The 20,728-nt window shown below is 34.6% G+C and overlaps 4 protein-coding genes across 5 annotated transcripts; 2 read left to right on the top strand and 2 right to left on the bottom strand.

Annotated features, from left to right (window-relative positions):
* Positions 1-44: 44 nt before the first annotated feature.
* LOC129298458 (probable monogalactosyldiacylglycerol synthase, chloroplastic) lies at positions 45-4,650 on the bottom strand. The gene is made up of 8 exons (XM_054936881.1): positions 3,807-4,650; positions 3,527-3,699; positions 3,239-3,400; positions 3,014-3,155; positions 2,189-2,413; positions 928-990; positions 776-850; positions 45-491 (listed from the first exon to the last, which is right to left on the bottom strand). Exons 1-8 carry the CDS (start codon positions 4,323-4,325, stop codon positions 255-257), a joined length of 1,596 nt encoding a protein of 531 aa, XP_054792856.1. The 5' UTR covers positions 4,326-4,650; the 3' UTR covers positions 45-254.
* A 7,229-nt stretch (positions 4,651-11,879) lies between these two features.
* LOC129302508 (protein PHOTOSYSTEM I ASSEMBLY 2, chloroplastic) lies at positions 11,880-14,399 on the top strand. The gene is made up of 3 exons (XM_054941452.1): positions 11,880-12,213; positions 13,679-13,828; positions 13,958-14,399. Exons 1-3 carry the CDS (start codon positions 12,004-12,006, stop codon positions 14,042-14,044), a joined length of 447 nt encoding a protein of 148 aa, XP_054797427.1. The 5' UTR covers positions 11,880-12,003; the 3' UTR covers positions 14,045-14,399.
* An 84-nt stretch (positions 14,400-14,483) lies between these two features.
* LOC129302506 (protein TIC 55, chloroplastic) lies at positions 14,484-16,805 on the bottom strand. The gene is made up of 3 exons (XM_054941448.1): positions 16,087-16,805; positions 15,786-15,888; positions 14,484-15,690 (listed from the first exon to the last, which is right to left on the bottom strand). Exons 1-3 carry the CDS (start codon positions 16,503-16,505, stop codon positions 14,572-14,574), a joined length of 1,641 nt encoding a protein of 546 aa, XP_054797423.1. The 5' UTR covers positions 16,506-16,805; the 3' UTR covers positions 14,484-14,571.
* A 142-nt stretch (positions 16,806-16,947) lies between these two features.
* Positions 16,948-19,787, top strand: LOC129302507 (peroxidase 46-like). 2 transcript variants are annotated; one of them, XM_054941450.1, is made up of 6 exons: positions 16,948-17,406; positions 17,485-17,622; positions 18,003-18,250; positions 18,550-18,729; positions 18,829-18,994; positions 19,127-19,787. In XM_054941450.1, exons 3-6 carry the CDS (start codon positions 18,032-18,034, stop codon positions 19,540-19,542), a joined length of 981 nt encoding a protein of 326 aa, XP_054797425.1. In that variant the 5' UTR covers positions 16,948-17,406; positions 17,485-17,622; positions 18,003-18,031; the 3' UTR covers positions 19,543-19,787. The 2 variants fall into 2 exon arrangements, with proteins under 2 accessions (XP_054797425.1, XP_054797424.1); XM_054941449.1 differs by lacking the exon at positions 16,948-17,406 and having other exon boundaries at positions 17,417-18,250; positions 19,127-19,786.
* Positions 19,788-20,728: the final 941 nt, after the last annotated feature.

The raw sequence follows: 20,728 nt of genomic DNA on the forward strand, positions 1-20,728 counted from the left end.
CTTCATAATAGATGAATAGTGAGGCAAGCCTCTGATGAGCTGAATTTATGAGAGAACAAAAGAATGGCATGTTGAAGACAGCCAAAACTGCATTATTTTGCAACAAGAATCCCGAACAATACATGCCAATGGCGGAGGAAAACACACGCATTTTGACCAGTGAGTAATCCTGCATTTTCTCCGCCTTATACATCTCCTTTCCAGAAAACTAGTTTAAAAACAATAATAATGATAATAATAGCCTAACTGTAATGTTAAGCTGTACAAGAGTACTGAGGCAGGAAACTTCTTTGTCTGACAAGCTCGTGCAGGTCGTGAACGATTTTGAACACAGCATCTGGTCTCGCTAGCCTCAGTGCATTCTGTGACATCAACTTCAGCTCATCAGCTTTTGGACCAAACCATTCAGAAACTATATTTGCTATTTCCTTTGGTGATTTGGAGAACTTCCCACATCCATTTTCAACAACATAGGGCACGTTCCCAGCTTCCTGTAATCAAACCAAACTACACTCAACTACTGTTTCTGGTTCTTTCATGCCAAATAGTGTGGACTCACTATTTAGTTCTGTACGTTACCAAACTACAGTCAATTACGTTACAGTAGACAGCAGCCACATATATCCTCTTTACCAAATATGTGGACTTTGTGTTTTGTCCTTACACTAGTAATAGCTAGTGAAGTTTCAAAACTTGGACTCAAATTTACAGCTCGGCTAATTGACACAGTTGAGGCACTCCCAAGGTTAATGAAACATATTGAGAAGCAAAATACCTGCCCAGCAATGTAGTCATTCAAAATTATGGGAAGGCCTCGAATCATGGCCTCTGCAATTGTCCCTGGTCCTGCCTGCAGAAGCGGGAAAATATATGAAAATTATTTGCTGTGTCAAATTGAAGTAGGAAAAAACGAGTCATTCTCATTACCTTTGTAATGATGCAATCACAAGCTCCCATGCATTCCTCCATTTTAGTGACAAATCCTTTGACCTAAACAGGGGTAAATATTTACAAGATAAGAAAATCAGCAGCTTCTTTGGACACCAACATGCATATAGAATATTTGCTGCGTTTATCAAATGCCACCAACCTAAAGCATCAATTTACAGACAGAAAATTGACTTGGAAGTCCTTAAACCCAGATGTGGGGAGACAAAATTATATTTGAAGCAGATTAATAACACGGATTAAGCTGAGTGACTTTGGAACATTATACATGCTGAATGCAAAAGGCAATGATCAAAGAACCAAAAGCCTCTGACCAATCGGGGTCAATTGGACAAGTCCTTGATAAAATACATATGGAATCTCTTGGCCAAAAAAAAAAAAAAACAGAATCCTTCACAAGAATTTTTCTTCCAGTAGTTAGTCGACCAAGCACTCCTTCGTACACAATCAAGTTATGTAATATTTATTATACCTCTGCAATTTTTACTTAATAATAACTATATTTTCTTAATTATTTTTTTTCTTTAGACGTGCAAAAGCCATTTCTTACCTAAATATTACTTTTTGGATAATAAAACTTATAGTCACTCAAGTTTATTTCAATTATCAATTTGGTCTCTGAAGATTAATCTTTACAATAAAGTTTCATAGCCATACTTAATTAGTTCTTATGGTTTTATTTCCCCTTAAAACTATGACAACTAATTGTGTATAGTTCTAAAATTTTAGAGACTTGATTGATAAAGGTTAAACTTTAGGACCAAATCAATAACTGAAACAAACTTAAAAGACTAAAAGTTTCATTAACATATCTTCCATTTCCCTACACATATTCTCCCCCAGGAAAATGTCAGACATATGCACGTAATTTACAAAATCATTATTAGTTCCTGTATTCCAATAAAACCTCAAAAATACTAACTAGAATACGTGATGTTTAGGAAAAACGAAAAATCTGCCCAGTAAGGATAGATCATTATACACCTATATGTGTACAAGAAAATGTTTTTCCTTTCAAAGAATAATGTTATGCAAATTTAACTTACAGACATTAGTTGAAATCACCATTCACCATACATTAAATAGGTGACAAATAAATCTTTAAGCATGTGTTGTGCAGAAACAAACCCAGCAAGGGGAGATGCAGGAAGAGAGTGCAAGCATGAGCATATGGACACAAATATTCATGGGATTAACAAAGTAGAAGCAAGCTTAGGAAAGATTGTAAAGGAACCAATACCTGCACAGGAACCTTCCAATTAATTGAGAGCAATTTGTTAGCAAGCTTCTTGTTGCGACCACAAATCACAAGAATTTGACCTAGCGGGCCCCCAAGATTCTCATCGTACAACAATTCTCCAAGAGCCCGAGCAGTAGCCTCAATAGGGCCCATGCCTTCTCCTCCTCCCATTAATAGTACAGCAGGCAGGTCCTCATCCATGCCTAATTCCCTCCTTAGTTCACCCTGCAGCATGCATTAAAGGAGCTAAGGATGGTTAGGGAGACCCGATTTAACAACCACATTGCAACTATTAGCTATTCTTGTGACTGCATATTCAAAGGAGTTCACAGTTCTATAGAAATGTAGTTGAATTGAGTTTGCACAACAATAAAACATATGTAGGAAAAAGATTATTTAGGTTGAGCTAAAAAGAAAGATAATGAATATACTGTCTTGACCTAGACATTTTTAACTAGGCAAAATATAAGCCAGCTTATGCATCAAAGTAGCTTCAATCATCAGGAATTGTGTGTACAGCAGACTACTAGAAATTATTGGCCTTCTGTATAGGCTGTAGTAATATAGTTTTATCCCTTTGAACAATTGCCTTGGGTGAAATTGAGCTGACCAGAAAATTCTAAAGCCAAATGCAACTTCAATTATATGACTCATTACTATAACAGCATGATTCTGGCATCCCATCTCAATCCATTTGACAATCAAATGAAGGTTAGTTCAGGAAAATGTACACAATACTATATAACAAAAGATTGATCCCCAACTCAAGTCTTGTAAACGAACCAGCCATCCAAATTGATATATAGCTATAAGAGCATAACAAACCTTTGGACGAACAGGCTTGACAAAGGAAGGCCGTACAGGTAGACCATAAATCTTTATTTGAGATGGCTGGAGCCCAGCCCTCTGCGCTCTTTTTGCAACTTCTGTTGACGGGCAATAGCATCTTGTCACGAGCTTATGAAACCTGAAGCAAGATACAATGAATAAGACGTCAACCAAACTATTCATGTAGTGCTTGAACAAATATATGAAATCAGCAGAACTGACCATGTAGGGTGGCACGTGCTTAAATCTGTGACAACTGTGGTAAAAACAATCTTCTTTAAAAGACCCTTTGCCCTCAATATACGAAGTGGAACATGTTGCATCAGCGGATGTACACTGATTATAATATCTGGCTGATATTTCATTAGCCCTTTGGCAACCTCGCTGTAAAAGATGATAGGGGAATCATCATTGTTATGTAAATTCAGCATTAAGGTGCTCTATTTACATTGAAGTAGCCAGACAAAGAATAAACCAAAAATTGTTATTGAAAGGGAAGCAGAGTCTCACCGCGCTATGAATGTTGAAGTTGCAGCAAAGTTAGACTGATGCACTACACGTGGGGCAGTTCCATAGTACGTCATTTTCCAGAGTGGCCCGTGTTTTACCAAAAAACTGTAGCTCCGAGGAAGTTGATTGAATGGCCAAGGCGTATGATCAGACCATAAATCAGTAACAAACACCTGTAAATGAACTCCTGATTAAGAAGATAATATACAAGAAGCACATATACATTAAATACACCCACACATACAATAAAGAAACGCAAACAAGCAATCAAACAAACTACCTGGTAATCATCGCCAAATTCTTCATGAAAAGCCGCCTTGATGGCTTCTGCAGAAGCTCGATGGCCCCCACCGGTGTCACTCATCAAAATTAGAACCTTTTTCGGGTTCTCAGCCTCTGCCCCATTCAATGGTGATCTATCATCCTCCAAGACACCACACCCATCTTCTCTCAGGCCATTATTATCCCCGGAACCATTATCACCCGAATCAATTCGAAGCGAAGCAAACCCGATTGGGATTTTCTCGCAATGAAACCTAACAGCTCTGTTGAAGTCATTGAATGTTTTGCGAAAATTAAAACTTCCTCTACCTCCTAACCGAAGTGAAGCAACCGGCCTTTGCTTTCTTCCGTTAACTGCACCCCTTACGCTATTGAAGGACAAGAAATTTGCTAAAGATGAAGCACGGATATCTGACCCCGAGCTTTGATATCTCGAATCAAACGCAAATCTTCCAAATTGAGAAACAAAATCAAGAACTAAACTGGGTTCTTGCGTCACAGTTGAAGGTTGATGCATGACTGTTTCGTCTCTGAGGAGGTGAATGAAAAATATACCTTAACTCATTGTGAGCAGTATAATCAAATAACAGGAAGATTTTCCCCAAAATGGAGCAAGCAAGTACATTAAGCGTCAGTGGATAAAAAGTTGAGTCAGGAAATGAAAAAGGAATTACGAATGAGAGATTGAATGAAAAATACGGGGAGTGTTTCGCTGAAGCAAATAAAGAAAGTTGAATCCTTGGAGGAGAGTTTGGACGGAGAGGAAAGGAGATTCGGGGCTTCCAACATAATATACTGGGAAACGGCCAAGCTTGTGGAGGCAGAGCCGAGAGGGGTTTGCTCCGTTAATTGGATTGGGTTTTGCTTCGACACCGACCAGCAGCCGCGAATTTGTTGTGGGGGCCGCTACACTTCCCCCACAATATCAGGTGGACCTATAAGTGACTGACACATCAGAGTCTTCTCGGAGGTTGGTCAAAAACTGGACCCTGAGACATCTCTCTCTCCTCTAGGTGGGGGTTTAAAAACATGTGGTGCCCCGAGCGGCCAAAGCCCAGCCTTGTGAGATGAAAGTTTTTCTTAAAAAAATTAATTAAGTATAAATATTATGCCGTGTTCCGATGTTCTTATAAATGTTACTGAATATTCCTTCAATTTTATTCATAAACTATTTTTATTAATATTAATATAATAAAAATATAAAAAATAAAGTTAAGTGAAATTTTAAATATAATCTTTAAATAAAAAGTAAAAGATAAACAATAATATGATATTTTTTTTTGTTTTCTTTCTCTTATTTTTTAAGTATAATTTAAAAATTTTAATTTAAAATAAAACAATTACGTTAGCTTATAACTTATAAAGTAGATTAAATTATATTTTTAAAAAGTGATTGACATACAAGAGTGAAGGAATAAGTTGTATGCATTTTTATTACTTTTATAATTACATGTATAGCAATTATTTTTTAATTTTCAACAGTAGAATATATATATCATGCTTTGCACAAAAAAAAATTTAAGTTATATTGTTTATAATTCATGTCCACATGCCATTTGCTTTAATTTTGACTAAATTTTAGACTTCCTATATTAAATATATGTAAAAAAAAATATAATATTTGTTATGACTCAAAAATAGTGTGATTGACAAGGCAAATTGCCAAGACATTAGTAACTGAACCATTCGGTTTATGGTTGAAACTTCAAATGATGCCATCCTATCATGTTAATAATAATTTTTTTGTGTCTGTATATGCATGCAGGGGATTTAAATCCTTTAAAGTTGTAATTGGTAAATTTGTGTCAAATTTTCTTTTTTTAAGAAAGAGAGGGAAGATTTTATATTTTATAGAAAATAATAAAATGAATAAAAATAATTTAAAAAATCAAAGAAAATTTCACTCAAATTCACAAATCCCAACTTCAGGTGATTTGATCCTGTATGTGAAAATGCGTGCATGCATAATTTTTGGAAAATTAGGGAGGTCAAGCGGCAAGGGATTAGAATATAACACAAGCCAAATTCAAACAATTGATCAAAGAAAAGGTAGGTCAAGAAAAACAAGATTAAGGAGAAGGAAAAAGGAGACACAAGGTGGCGCGGAAGTGGAAAGACTTGATGAGCGTGCATCATAGAGAATTGACGATAGAATTCCGGGGACAATGAATAGGTCAAGCCATGTGTTGTCCCATTTTCCGACCAACTAAATCACGTGCCTATGGTGCTCCTAATCCTAAATAGTATAGTAAATACCCCATGTTGCACTGAGCTTGGAGCGTTGGACGGCATGCATGTGATTTGCATGCGACCAAATTTCGTTGGCTCATCACACACACGCGGTCTTGTGGAGGGATATAAATATAATAGTGGCGTGAGTCTCTGCTTTTCCTACTCGGCGTGTTTGAGGCTGGATTCTGATTAAGATAAAAAAAAAAAAAATCATTAAAAATATATAAAAATGAGGATTGCATGCAAGGTCCCTTAATGAACATCTTCACATTATACCATGAATCGCGAAACTACTCTGCAGGTCTATGCCTTTAATAAGTGAGAATTTTATTATTGCACGTTAATAAAAAAAATTGATAACAGAAGGTCCGTTATTTACAATAAAAATATGTTTATTCACGACTACACTCATACTTAACAAATTAGGAAACACTATTATTAGTCCATGTATTTTGATCGTATTTTAGTACAAGTCATTGTAATTTCTTCTGTTGTCTTGGGTCTTTTAAGTTTTTCTTATGCACAACATTAGTCTCTTTGTTTTTAAATATGTCAAGGGGGATTATCATGTGACGCTAACATTGTTACATATGCGGACATGTTATTAACAATACCAGGTTACTAACTATGGTGCTACAGTGCCATGTGCGATACCCTTTTTTTTTTTTTTTAAATTATGCGCAAGTTCTTTTGCTGCTTAATCATTTTTCCCCCTTTTTTTTTCTCCAGTTTTGCTGATTCAGCATGGCACCTCATAAACGTTTTGACACTTTTACATCCTAATTGACATGTAAACATATTTAACATTGGTAGTGTGGCCTTTATGAATATATTAAAAAAATAAAAGGAACTGGCATTGAAGACTAAGAAAACTATAACAACTCTGAACAAAAAAAAAAGTTTGGATTTATACCAAAACACAATCAAATTATAAGGATTGATTGTTATGTTTTTTCTAAAAAATTTACAAGTTAATCAATAAGATTGTTAACAAAAGATTCGAAAATAATAACAAAAGTTCAGTTATTTTTGCAACAAGAAAATAATGTATTCTCAATATTTTACATCGTTTTATATTTGTGTTTGAAAAAATTTACAAGTCAATTAAATAAAATTAACAACATAACGTGTGTGAGTAACAATTTTTTTTAATCATTTACAATAAAAAATCCATTTATTTATAAGAATTTAAATGAGTTTACATTTGTGTTTGAAAAAGTTTTAAGTTGACGGAAAAAAAATAAAAAAAAAAACTGATTGCAAAATAAGAAGAAAAGTTTAACTATCTCATACGTTGAACCACCGCCGACCCAATTCCACTAGAGATATCTCATTTCATGATTTTGTTCATACATTCTTTTTGGATTAAATGGCTAAAATATCTTAAATTGTTTCTTTCAGACGCTTAACATTCTAAATTTTTTTAAAGCATTTTTGTTTCAAAAATTTCAAAAACAGGATATTTTCGCTTCATCGTTAAAAATTGTAAAAATTAATTATTTATTGAAGTTTGATCAAGATATTTTATAATTTTATCCTCCTTTACTTTCATGTTTTTTTGTCTTCATTTTTATTTGTTTGAAAAAAAATTAAAGAATTTATTGGAGAATGAAATTAAAGACTAAACATAAGGGTGTTTGCGGGACGGGACGAGACCATAACACCACTGTCTCGTGTCCTATCCCAAAAAAATATCGGGATTAAATTTTTATTCTGTGTCCTGTCCCATTCTGTTAGGAATTGGGATGAGACCGAGACAAGATCGAGATGTCCTGCCATATCGATAAATCAGATAATGTTAAAAAAAATTAGATAATAATATTTATTAAAATTTTAAATCATATGATTTATTAAGTTTAAAATCAAAACAATACAAATACATAAATTACAATAATTTAAAATTAATTATTAAATTATATTAATTACAATTACACATTATAATAGCAATTACAAGTAATTTTTAAGTTATAAAAGCAACAACAACAAGCAAGCTAGACACAATATCAAATCATTGTTCTTCTAATTTAGTTGAGATGTGCTAAGTTAATTACTCTTTTAAAAATAAAATAAAAAATATGATATAAATAAAAGTTATTAAATAGATCGACATAAGAATAAAGTATATTAATATAATTAATATATTATAAAAAAAGATATTGCTATGTTTACTCTATATCGTTAAACTTTTAATGTAAAAAACTTTAGTTTTATATAAGAATTGTAAGTATTAAAATTATAATTGATATAATTAATATAAGTATAAATTATATTAATATAATTAATATATTTAATGTATATTTTTAAAATAAAAAATAATATATATAATATTTAGGACTGAACGTCCCGATGATACTTCCGTATCCCATTCAATCTTGAAGCCTTTTCTCATCCCGTCTTGCAAAGTCCCATCTCAATACACCCCTAACTAAATGAAAAGGAAATGAGGAAAAATATAAAAAATATTCTTGATCAAATTTTGATTTAATAATCAAAGTTTGTGACAATAGGGTGAAAATGTTCTGTTTTTTAAACTTTTAGTGCAAAAATATTTTATAAAAATTTAAAATGTCAGACGTCCGTGAAAAATATTAGGACATTTTTACCATTTTATCCTCTTCTTCTTTTACCTTTATTCTTTCATTCGTGCTCAGCGTCAGCTTTCCCAGCTCGGTTTCTTCTCATTATTTCCTGTGTGTTATCTTGAGTTCTTATCAAACTATTTCGTGGTTGCTGCTGCTTCCATTAAAGTCCTATATTGGTGCTTTAATTTTTATTTATTATTTTTCATTTCAGTTCTTACAATTTTGTGTCTTCTCTTGCTCCATTTACCCGTTCGAACATTACTTACTCCTATTCAAACCCTTATATCTTTTGCTCTCCTCCTTAAATAACACAAGGACTCGAATTTTATAGATAAAAAATATTTTGAAAATTTTAATTTTATAAGACTCAAACAATATTCAGATTTAACATGCATGTGGATATTAGATATTTCCTCCATTCAAAAATATAAAGTATTTTTAATCGGTTCTCATCCCATAATAAAGTAGTTACCTACTTTTTAATAAATATAAAGTTATTATTAATAAAAGTATTTTTTTAAAAAAGATAATGATTGCACTTAAAAAACTAAAAATGCTTTATATTTTTTAACATTTAACTTCTCAAAAAATACTTTATATTTTTTAATATCCTAAGTATAAAATAATTCTGCTATGCTAGCAAAAAATATCACATTCAAGATAGAGAATGAGGTGTTCTTGCTTTCCCACTCCCTTTCTCTCCCTCCTTTCATTTGAAAATATTTTATAGCTTTTTATAATTTTATTTAATTTTCAAATAAATCCTTGCAATTTACTTTAGTTAAATTGAGCTATTATATTTTGATATGTTAGGCTGGTTAATCATTAAAAATTAAGATTCTTGAATTTCTTTCCTTTTAAAAATAAAATTTAAGCATTTTTATATTTTCATTAAACGCTTATATAACTTTAGAATTAACTACACAATTTTTATAACTTAAAATTAATTTACATCCAAACGAACATATTTGAAAAGAAAAAGCTTCTATTTTTAATATATGCAATGATACCCTTTTAAAAAAATTTATGAAAAAACTAAAATGCAAAACTGAAAAATAAATCAATATCACATTCTCTAATTTACTTATGTTGAAGGTCATAGTTAGACAAAATATTCAAGTCATGCGTCATAAATAATTTCTATATTGATAGAATTTTCATAAAAAATGGAAAATTGTGTGAAATCAAGTTTTATTTTCTCCTTTTTCCTTGAAAAATTTTAAATCAGAAATTTTTATAAATTTTAAAAAGTGTTTTTGTTTTGAAAAATATTTTTTATTAGTAATGTTAATCACTATGAATCAAGATAGCTAGAGATAAAATTATAAAAATTTAACTCAAATAAAATGGAATAAAATACAAATATTTGATTTTTTTAGAGAATTTTTGAGGACTTTCATTGTCTTTTTGATAAAAGAAAACTTAAATGCTTGTTTGAAATTCCATCTAGTTAGCTTAAACCATAACTTATAGGCTTAAAAGCTAGTTAGGGATAAAAAAAAATGTTTGGATAAAAGTAATTGACATATGGGCGTTTTTTTTCTAACTATGATTAGGCTAAAAGTTAGATTTTGAATCTTTTATATCAGTATGTTGAAATCTAACCGTTAATAACATTTAAATTTATTGAATAATCTATTTATTCTTTTACATTTTCTTTTTAAAAATGATATTTTTATTATATATTTATAAATTTGACATTTTTATCATCTGTAATATGTATATGCATTCTTCAAATAGATCTAATTAAGTTTTTTAATATTTAAATTTTTTTACATCAATCTTTTTGTAACTATAATTTAAATTTTAATATTTTCTTAAATTTATCAAACTTCGCGTGTAAGAGACACGAAACTCATGTCCTTTTTAGCTCGTTTTCTGTAATAGCCCACATCTTTCTTAGCTACTATATATCCAAACTTGCTTTTTAATTAGGTTAAAGTATAATTTTAATCTTTTAATTTAATATAAAGTTTTAACTTAATCTCTTAATTTTATGAAATATTTTTGTAGTATTTTAATTTTAACATTATTAGTTCAAGAAATTATTTTTGTGCCAATTATTATTATTTAAAAAAATTTAATATGTTAACATTTCAAAATTTTTTGTCAATATTTAAAGTTTTAATGAAACTTTTGTTCGTAATGAAATTAATTATGTTAAGGTTAAAGGATTGAAAAAGTATTTTATAAAATTAAAAAATTAAAATTAAATTTTATGTAAAGTTAAAGAATTAAAAGTATGTTTTAGCCCTTAGTCTAAACAAATTTCAGTTTATTAAAATGATATTTTTCATAAAAATATCTAAATTTAAATCTCATTAAAATAGCTTATTTATAACTTAACTTTAATTTGTATATTGTAATTTATGCAAAACATAGTTAATCCAAGAAAGCAAGGACTTGTTTGTCAACTCGTTATGAAAATAATTTCTTTCTATTCTTTAAAATAAAAAATTAAAAATATATATTTAATAATGTGTTTTTAAAGAGATTTTTTAAAAAAATAAAATATTATTTTAAAAAAATAAAAAAAGAAAAAATCTTTGAAGTGTTCTGAAAAATAAAAAATAAAAAGAACACATATTGTTGTTATTTTTTTATTTTTAAAATATCTTTTACAAAATATTAATTTTTAAAATAATAAAATAAAAATAATTTTAAATAAACCCTAATCCTCCTTAGCCGAGGTTGAGGGTTGAGGGCTGAGGGTGAACCTTGGTCCCTCCCAATTCCAATCCTACAACATTAAACAACACGCAGCTTTACTCCACTTGTTGACAGCTGGAAATTCGCCCTGATTTTCCTGTACCTTTTTTTTAAAGCGTCATTCTTCTAAATTTGTGTAAAATTTTAATTAATTATTAATTATATAAAATATCTTCATAATTATCTAACTGTTAATTTTTTAATGGAAATTGTTAATTCAAATGATTGATTTTTTAAGATAATCATTATTATCTAAAAAATAAATTTGATATATTAATATTTAATGATATTCTATTAATATTTAAAACTTTAATATAAAAATTTTTATTAATAAAATTAATGAGATTAAAATTAAAAAAATTACAAATATATTTTATAAAATTGAGGATTAAAGTTATATAAAATATTAATACTAAAAGTACACTTTAGTTTTCCCTTCGCAATATTTCCATTCATCAATGGGACTGGACGGACGTTTAGTTTTCCTTTTATCACGAGAAAAAATATCGCCTGATATTTACGTCTTTTCCTAACGAAGCCCATATTTTTATAACATTTATATTTATAGTGGCTGCGTTCCTGTTGCTCCTTGCACGACGAGAAGACTTCGATTGGCTTAACATACTACCTACTCCTGTTACCCATCCCTCGCTCTCCGCTGGTGAACAAGAAATGATGAGCTGTGTATGTTGTAGTGGGTCTTCGCTCATTCCGGCGACTCTGGCCGGCAAAAGCTTCCTATTCACGGCAAAATTGCCGATTCCTATTGTAACCGCTAACTCAAGGTCCCGCACCATTAGGAATTCCGGCATCTGTGCGTTTATGGTGGACTCCTCCTCCGATTTCATTAAGCGCATGGAAACAGCCTGGTTGATCTCTCAGGTTACCTTTCTCCTTCTATCAGCCTGTGTGTTTTGGTTGAGTTTTTAAGTTTTTGAACTTTACCTGCTGGTAATATGTTACTGAAGTTGGCACTCCGAAAATACTAGAGCATTTTGAGAATCCCAAGTTTGGGTATGCTAGCAATTACGTACACGCTTAGCGTCAGGTATATGTATGTGGATCATTAAATGAAGAATAAACCTCATCAATATGGTTCAATTTTTCTCCTCACTACCCGGGGAAGTAGGCCTTTTTGCTGTTTCCGAATATTTGTCATGTTTTTGTCATTCTCTTTTGCACAATTGAATAGTACGGGAATTCTGCGAAGAAATTGAGCAGATGAGCATATGGTGAGGAAAATTATGTGCCTCAAGATATACGATACAAATGTACCGGACTGAAACTGGACTTTGCAAAACCCACTTGCATTATTTCCGTTCTTTACTTCTCTAGTAGATTTCATGTCTTCTGGATGATGACTTTATTTTATCTAAAATTGTAACCTAAAAGCATTAAGAAAGTTTGTCCGTGTCTATCATGTGCACATGGTAATATGCACCCTCTTTGGGAATTGGAGTTTGACGTTATCTAAAGATAATCTGCAAGTTTGATTGTTTAATGTGCTGGATTTGCCTGGACAGTCAAAATCGGGGGGAGGGAGGGGGGGATGTTGAATGCGTGGTTTTGGACTTTTGGGTGATCATGATCATAGCTTTCTCTGCTTGTTTTATTTTCTACCCTGGACTATGTTGTACAAGTTTTACTCCCTTCGGCTTGCACGTATATTAAAAATTATTTATTAATGTAAGATATTACGCCACGCGGATTAAAATACCCTTATTTTATGTGATAGTTTAGAGATAGAATGAGACATAATTATAGGCAGTTGAATGAGAGCATAGTTGGATAAAAACAACAAACCGAGCACTGGAATTTTAAAATGACATTAGTTTTGAAACAAGATGAAAACCCTGTAACAACGATGGTATTGAAACAGAGGGCATACTTTACAGGTTTCATTAAGTAGGACTATGAATCGGATCTAAAATCACCTGTAATTTTTATTTGAAAAATGAAGGTTCTACTAGAAATGAAAACCCACTGAAAGAAATTAGCATAAAATGACAACATCTTTTACTCATGTATTTTTGAGCCTTATGGTGGCTTCAGTCAATGCAATTGCAAATTTAAGCCTCACATAGTCACTGCGGTACAAAGGGAAATATATATGTATATATATATATATATATTTTAACGATAAGATGGTTTTTCATCGTCCAACTTAATTAGAAGCCGACTTTAAAAGCTGCGCTGAGAACAAATAAATCGAATCAAATCTTGATTGTACTTGATGTCTGACTGATTGCTTTTGTTGCTCTGTGGAGATCTACCGTCCGGAGCAGTCTGAACACTTTCTTATCTCTATGGTGGTCCTTGATTTTTACAATATTTATTTTGCATGCAGCAACCAAGGCCAATTGAGTGTTCATCTTGCGACTCAAAAGGACACATTGAATGCAAATGGTGTGGTGGTACTGGGTTTTTTATTCTTGGTGATAACATGCTTTGTGAAGTTCCATCCAAAAACACAAGCTGTATTATTTGCTCTGGAAAGGTACCTCTGTGATGAAGGATTGATGCCAATTACCCAACACAACTGCCCTGCTTAATATTGTTTTCACTTTTTACATGCTTTACATACCCATTTTGGAATGATTTGTCATGTATACTGTCTGTCGTTCAGGGATCAACGTGCTGCTCTGATTGTCAAGGCACAGGCTTTCGTGCAAGATGGTTGGAAGAACCTCCTGCTCCCAAAGAGCAGAACTAATAATACTCAGAAATAATGGAATACGGCTGTGAAGTTGAAAAGTTAATGCCTCATACACGTGCTAAACTTTTTCTTCTGGATTTTATGGCCTACTGACGACAACGCTGCGGCTTTAACGGTGTACTACTTAGTAAGCGAACTTTGTTCAGCTTATGTAAGGCTGTCATGCTTCTTGAAGCAGTCAATTAGTCTACTTCTAGTTCATTTTGTTAACGTCCGGAATTGCATTGGTTGGCAAAATTCAACATGAAAGAGCGTTGTTGGAGCCAGTTGTACGAGAGATTTTCTTTCAGTATGTAAATGCTCAAGGGAACTTGAATAAACATTTGCAAATTCATAACTTTTTTCTGAATAATCCTTCCGGCGTTTGAATCTTCTTTTAGGAAGGAATTACTTGTCATCCTTTCTTTTAGTTAGGTGTAAATACACTAGTTAAAGATAGGGTGGCAAGCAACAATATATTTCAACAAACTGCTAAATGTGAGATGTATAGAAGTGCAATAAGAGAATTTGTAACATTTAATCTATCAGAGTCTCCTGTGTGTCCTGATGAAATTCGTAGTATTCATTGCTATGGCGGTTGAACATGCGTAGACTCCTACTGAGCATATGGATGCCAATACCAACAGAAGGGCCTTCCACTGTCTCCCAGTTGCCAGGATTGCAAACGCAACCAAGGCAATAGCCACAGCCGAAAGTCCACTTTTCCAAGTCTGGAAAGCTTTCACAACACTTCTGCACCCTTTGCAATGTATTACATGCCTGAAATATCTATTAGCCAAGTTTGGAGCATGCATGCTTCCATTGCCTCCCTTAGCAGGGGAAGAAGCTGAGAGCCCGGCAACAAGTCCGGCAGGGGCGTGTTCAACCACGGCGGGCTCCTTTGGCAATGAAATGGTGCTGTAGCCAAAATGATATGGCATCCCATGTCCTGCCCTGTCCATCCACTTCCTGTATTCGGCAACCCATGTGTCTGAAGATTTCAGATTAAGGTATAGTTCCTTTGTTGGAACTTTTTCTTTCAATAGAATTTCATTTTGAGATGATAAGAATCCCATGTCTTGCTCAAACACCTTGCTTGCATTCTGATGGAAGTACCATTTGGGGAACAGTTTTATTAGTGGGGATCTTTTAGTTCCTCCAAACCTTACTGTGAGCAAGGATTTACCTTGCCCTGTTGGCGTACAGAGGAAGAGACCTGTGAAGTAGTGCTTTTCACCATTTTTGCCGACAATTTCCCGGTTATTTTGGAGAACACACGGAGCTTCAAACCGTAAAAAGTTAGGCATAGACCCATCTTTCTCTCTGCCCCACCAACCTGCAAATCCTCTTTCAGTCCGTTCAGTTACCTCAAAACGCAGCGGCTGCGCATCCTCTCTTTTGGCAGTCCAGTCTGTTCTATCATGTGAGATAGGGATATGAGCAGGATCCATCAGGTTTTCAAGAAGTATGGAGTGATCATAAGGGAGTTCGTGAGTTGTTGACACATCTTGAAACCCTGGCCTAGCAAAGTTCTCAAACCATGGTAGTTTATCAACATTTGGAGAAGTCTTTCGAGACATCCACACCCAGGCGACTCCTTGAGAGTCCCTCACCTCGTATTTTTTAACACAAGCTGAACGAGGGATCTTGGCATCAGCTGGAAGCTGTAAAACCATGTTAGTTAGTAAAACTTTATCCCATCAATCTCAGAAGCAACGACAAAAAAAAAATATGAGCATTGAAGATGAGTGAAACAGACCTGAGGTATCTTCACACATTTCCCTTCGCCTTCGAATTGCCAACCATGGTATAGGCATTCAAGCCTTCCATCAACCAATTGGCCCTCAGATAGCTTCGCTAACCTGAATTAGAACAACAAGTAAGGTCCTCAGGTCAGTAACCCTGGAATTCCATCTAATTTCAATTGCTAAGTAATCAACCTAATTTAGTCTCTAAAAATTCTTGAATCAATATAGGGAATTAACAAAATTGGGAAGCTTCAATGGCTAGATAGTTGATGCATGAATCTTTCAGTTTTATTATTTTGATTACGCAGTGACCTGTGAGGGCAGCGATCTTCGTAACAGTGAAGCTCGCCATTCCCGTCCTTGAACAACACAAGCTGCTTATCAAACACTTTGAGACCCAGGGGCGCATCGTCGGGCACATTCTGAGTAAGGTACAGGGGGTACCATTCTTCTGTCCAGTCGTAATCCGCAACGGCCCGATCACCTCTGAGCTCTTCGTCACCGGAAGGTCCCACAAGAACCTTGTGATCTTCCTCATCGTTGTGACCAAGCGAAGGAACAGCTTTAACATCCGCGATGGCGCCACACCTTGCATGCTTCCCTCTCGCTGATAATGGTTTGAAGGGTTGTGACGAGAGAGAGCAAAGAAGTACCGGTGGTGAATTTTGCTTGGATGGCGGATAGGAAAGACGAAAAACCAGAGAAGTTTGAAACGGATTCACCAGAGCCATGATTAACTAGGTTCGGAAGCTGAAGAAGAAAGATGAAGGAGATAAATTGCTGGGTGCTAGTAAGAGTAAAGAAATTGGTTAGGTGTCGTGACTGAACGGAAGAGGAAGAGCGGAAGAGCGTGATTTTGACATCAAGAGGTGGTTGCTATTCGGCGGAAACTTGTGCAATTCCTGACCACACAATCCGAGACCTGCAACGATCACTCCCCCTAATATGAATACTTTGATTTCAGAGTCTTTTTTTCCCCCCTCCCAAATACTTCGATTTTAGAGTTGATTGGCGTGCACTGCACAATTTCTCCAAGCATTATTGATCCTGTTTCGAGATCTTGGTGAAAGCCACCGTGGCTGGATTATACAATTTTACTGCCAGCAATCAGAGTATACGAATTTGGTCGATAAGAAAATGAAAGCGACATTGAGGATGTCGCGTTTTAAAATTGACGATGAATTTCAATAGATGATTAGTTCAATTTAAGAATTAAATTGAACTCGCCTAAAAAATTCGTCGAAAAAATAAAACCGGAAGAGAGTAAAAATATGCTGAATAATATCCTAGAGTCGACCATCAAAATTTACTTTAAATGTCAAATTAAAATGCCGCAATGCGTAACATGTCGATGGGGTTGACCGCTTGACCAAGTGCATGCACTTCTTTTTACTATTTATAGTTTTAATCTGTCTCTTCTCTTCTTCTATCAGAGTCACCCATTCAATTTTCATAAATGAACTGAGAGAATCTATTTCCTCCTTAAGTTTTTTTGGTAATGATTTTTCAGAACCCACCCCACCCTTACTTGCAAGTTGTATTATCACCAGCTGAATACAGGGGAACTCTAAAGTGTGGCGACTGCCATCATTTTCTACAGCTCTGCCGTCAGACTCAGCGACCTTGTTCTGTGTATGAAATTTACTGCTCTTCGCTTCACTTATTCTGTACTGGACGGGTTTTCCTTATTTTCTTTGCGTTTCATTTCAGTTGGCTCGCAGATTTTTGCTCCCACACCTAACATACATTCCACTTGCCCCATTTTTCTGGACTAACTAAGAACACCAATATTATCTAGTCATAGTTATCACATGGCTCTACTGCATATATAATCTTATGACAGATCAGGTGCTTCTCTTTTTGCCTAACTACTTTTTACTGCATTTCAATATTTATCTTTCTCGGTGATTATGGAATATAAATGGGGGAGGCTTCTATGGTTTAGAGTGGGTCCCGAAAACGCATTTTAACAACACGCCAAATATTAAAACCAAGCAAATGAACGAAAATAGTAGTAGTACTGATAGAGTTGGGAACAAGGAACTTAAATGCTTGTTAAAAGAGTTAAACACTGACAGGCTAGAGGGAAATTGCATCTACCTCCTGACATCACCGAACCACATAAATGTAGCTTTTAATACACACGGTTTCATGGCCACCTTCTCTTTTGTTTTATCTTTCTCCTTATAATCAAATAACAAGAGACTCTATGCTCTATGCAAATGCAGTGCCTCAAATCTAAGAACGACAAAACTTAATGGAGACGAGGGCAATAGTTTTTCCCACGGCAGTTTTCATTCTTTTTAGCTTGTCCGTTGCAGCATCCGTTTCAGGCAACCTCTCTTTCAACTTCTATGCAGCTTCATGCCCTTCTGCAGAGTTCATTGTAAGAAACACTGTCCGTTCTTTCTCCTCCGACGATCCTTCCATTCCGGGGAAACTCCTTCGCTTGGTTTTCCATGATTGCTTCGTGGAGGTTAGTGCTTCTACTCCATTCTCTTAAAACCGCATGTGTTAAGTTTGTTAACGATGATTCCTCGCAGCTATTTTGAAATAAAGAAATTGCCCCCGTTTGTTTCGATTTAATTACAAAAGAAAAAAAAAATGAAAATATTAGTAATACTCAAATGGATTTGAAGCTGAGATAACCTCAGGGTTACATGCAATAGTGAGGGATTCAAGATTGTGCACTATGGGTTGGTTTCTCAACTCAATCATGCCTTGTAGTAGCGACCAACCCTTCCTCAGTGTAAATCATTGGTTCATGATATGCAGGGATGTGATGCATCTTTGATGCTACAAGGGAACAATACCGAGCAGAGTGATCCAGCGAACAGGTCAGTGGGAGGTTTTTCAGTGATAGATTCAGCTAAAAGAGTGCTTGAGATTTTTTGTCCAGCAACCGTTTCTTGTGCTGACATAATTGCTCTGGCAGCTAGGGATGCTGTTGAAGCTGTAAGTTCTCTTTTTCCCTCACTGCAATGCTGTTAAATGTTAATATTCAGTAAGTACAGTTCTGGTACAAGTGATTCCTCGTATGGAACTCGAGAACAGGCTGGTGGACCCGTAGTTCAGATTCCTACAGGCAGGAGAGATGGGATGGTTTCATTAGTTTCCAATGTCAGACCCAACATTGTTGACACCAGTTTTACAATAGATGAGATGATTAGCCTCTTCTCCTCCAAAGGATTGTCCCTCGATGACCTTGTCATCCTTTCAGGTTATCACTATTAATCTCTTCCCCTTCCTCTGATTATTGACATTGCATTGGTTTATATATGTGTGTGTGCATGTAAATATTGTTAAATTTAGCTGCGATTAATGGAAAGTTCATTAACGGTGAGTTTTGCAGGGGCTCATACCATAGGATCAGCTCATTGCAGCTCATTTAGGGGGAGGTTCCAAGAAGACTCGAAGGGGAGGCTTAGGCTCGTTGACAATGACCTGGACAGTAGTTATGCAAATGAACTGATGAAAGAGTGTGGAGCAAATGCAAACCCATCTGTAACAGTTAACAATGATCCTGAAACATCTATGGTGTTTGACAACCAGTATTACCGGAATCTACTGGCTCGCAAGGGTCTGTTCCAGTCGGATTCTGTTCTGCTGAGGGATAATCAAACAAGAAAATTAGTAGAAGATTTGGCAAATGACCAGGATCTTTTCTTTGAGAAATGGAGCCAATCATACCTGAAGCTGACCACTGTTGGAGTGAAGACAGATGAAGAGGGTGAGATTCGACGTTCTTGTGGAGCAACTAATGCATAAGTTGATGAATTGTTTTGTGCATTCTTTGTTAGTTAGTGTGGGATGTTTTTCATTGCAGTTTGTCTGGCATGTTAGACACTCACAGTTTATGAAATAACGGGAACTAGAATAACGCTCGTCAGCTCTAAAACAATCCTTACATTTTTTTTGTCTTTTGAAAGAAAAATAAGAGGGACCGAGTGAGGCTGAAGGCCTGTGGAATTTGACATGATTGTCACTGGAATATTTTTTGAACTTACATGGACGTCTTAGTGAACATTTTGTTGAGGAACAAGACAATTATGTCACCATTGTGCGCCAAAAGCAGGGGATGGCTATCCAAAAAAATACTCATTTGATCTCTCTTTCTTCGGTGACAGTTTTCTTCTTTCCATATATATAAGAAAGCACTGATCTGTATACCCGACACAGTAATCATGCTGGTATTCTCACAATCCACCTAACACACGTTTGTCGTCAGTTTTGCAAGGACACATTCGTCTTTCTTTTTTGAAAGCTGACATAAAGCTGGACACTGGTTCCATCTCGAAGAGCTAAAATCATAACAACCTGACTGATAAAGTGCAATCAATTCATATCTTTCCGGTCACTTTCGAGTCGAATGTATTAATATATCAAAGTAAAAAATTGGCGATTCGAATTCCAGTTCCATATATTCTAAAGCACCTCATGGTGCGCTTGCATGCCCCAAGCACTCCTGAGAGAGAGAGAGAATTCCTCTCAATCATTACATCTACCAACCACACAGGAGATTCGTGGAATTTATCACAAAAGAGAACAGCTACAGAAAATTCAATTAGTTATCAACAGATTCGGAGAATTGACAACCTTCCCTTCATATGATCATCAGAGTCACAAACTGATCAATGTTGATACAACATTGCTTGAAATGATAAGTGATGCACAACAAAACCACGAGTTTATTACAGGGTGTTCCGAGGACTTACGAAGCGATCCTCTCACATGAATGACCGAATAAAAATTTCCTGCAGACAATGGAAACGATCCTCTCCAATGAACCATTCCGAGTAAAAATTTCCTGCAAGAGCAATTTGCAAGGTTCGCCAAACTTGACGACCAATGAATCAATCTGTGGATCATTGAATCTTTTTTCTTTGGGGTTGCTTCACGCTCGCTAATTTATAAAGCGAATACACCTGCAATCAAAATGAGGGAGGAAAATTAT

This window comes from Prosopis cineraria, unplaced genomic scaffold, assembly GCF_029017545.1.
Source record: "Prosopis cineraria cultivar Desert tree isolate PC_DT_omini unplaced genomic scaffold, ASM2901754v1 PC2, whole genome shotgun sequence".
Lineage (NCBI taxonomy): Eukaryota > Viridiplantae > Streptophyta > Magnoliopsida > Fabales > Fabaceae > Prosopis > Prosopis cineraria.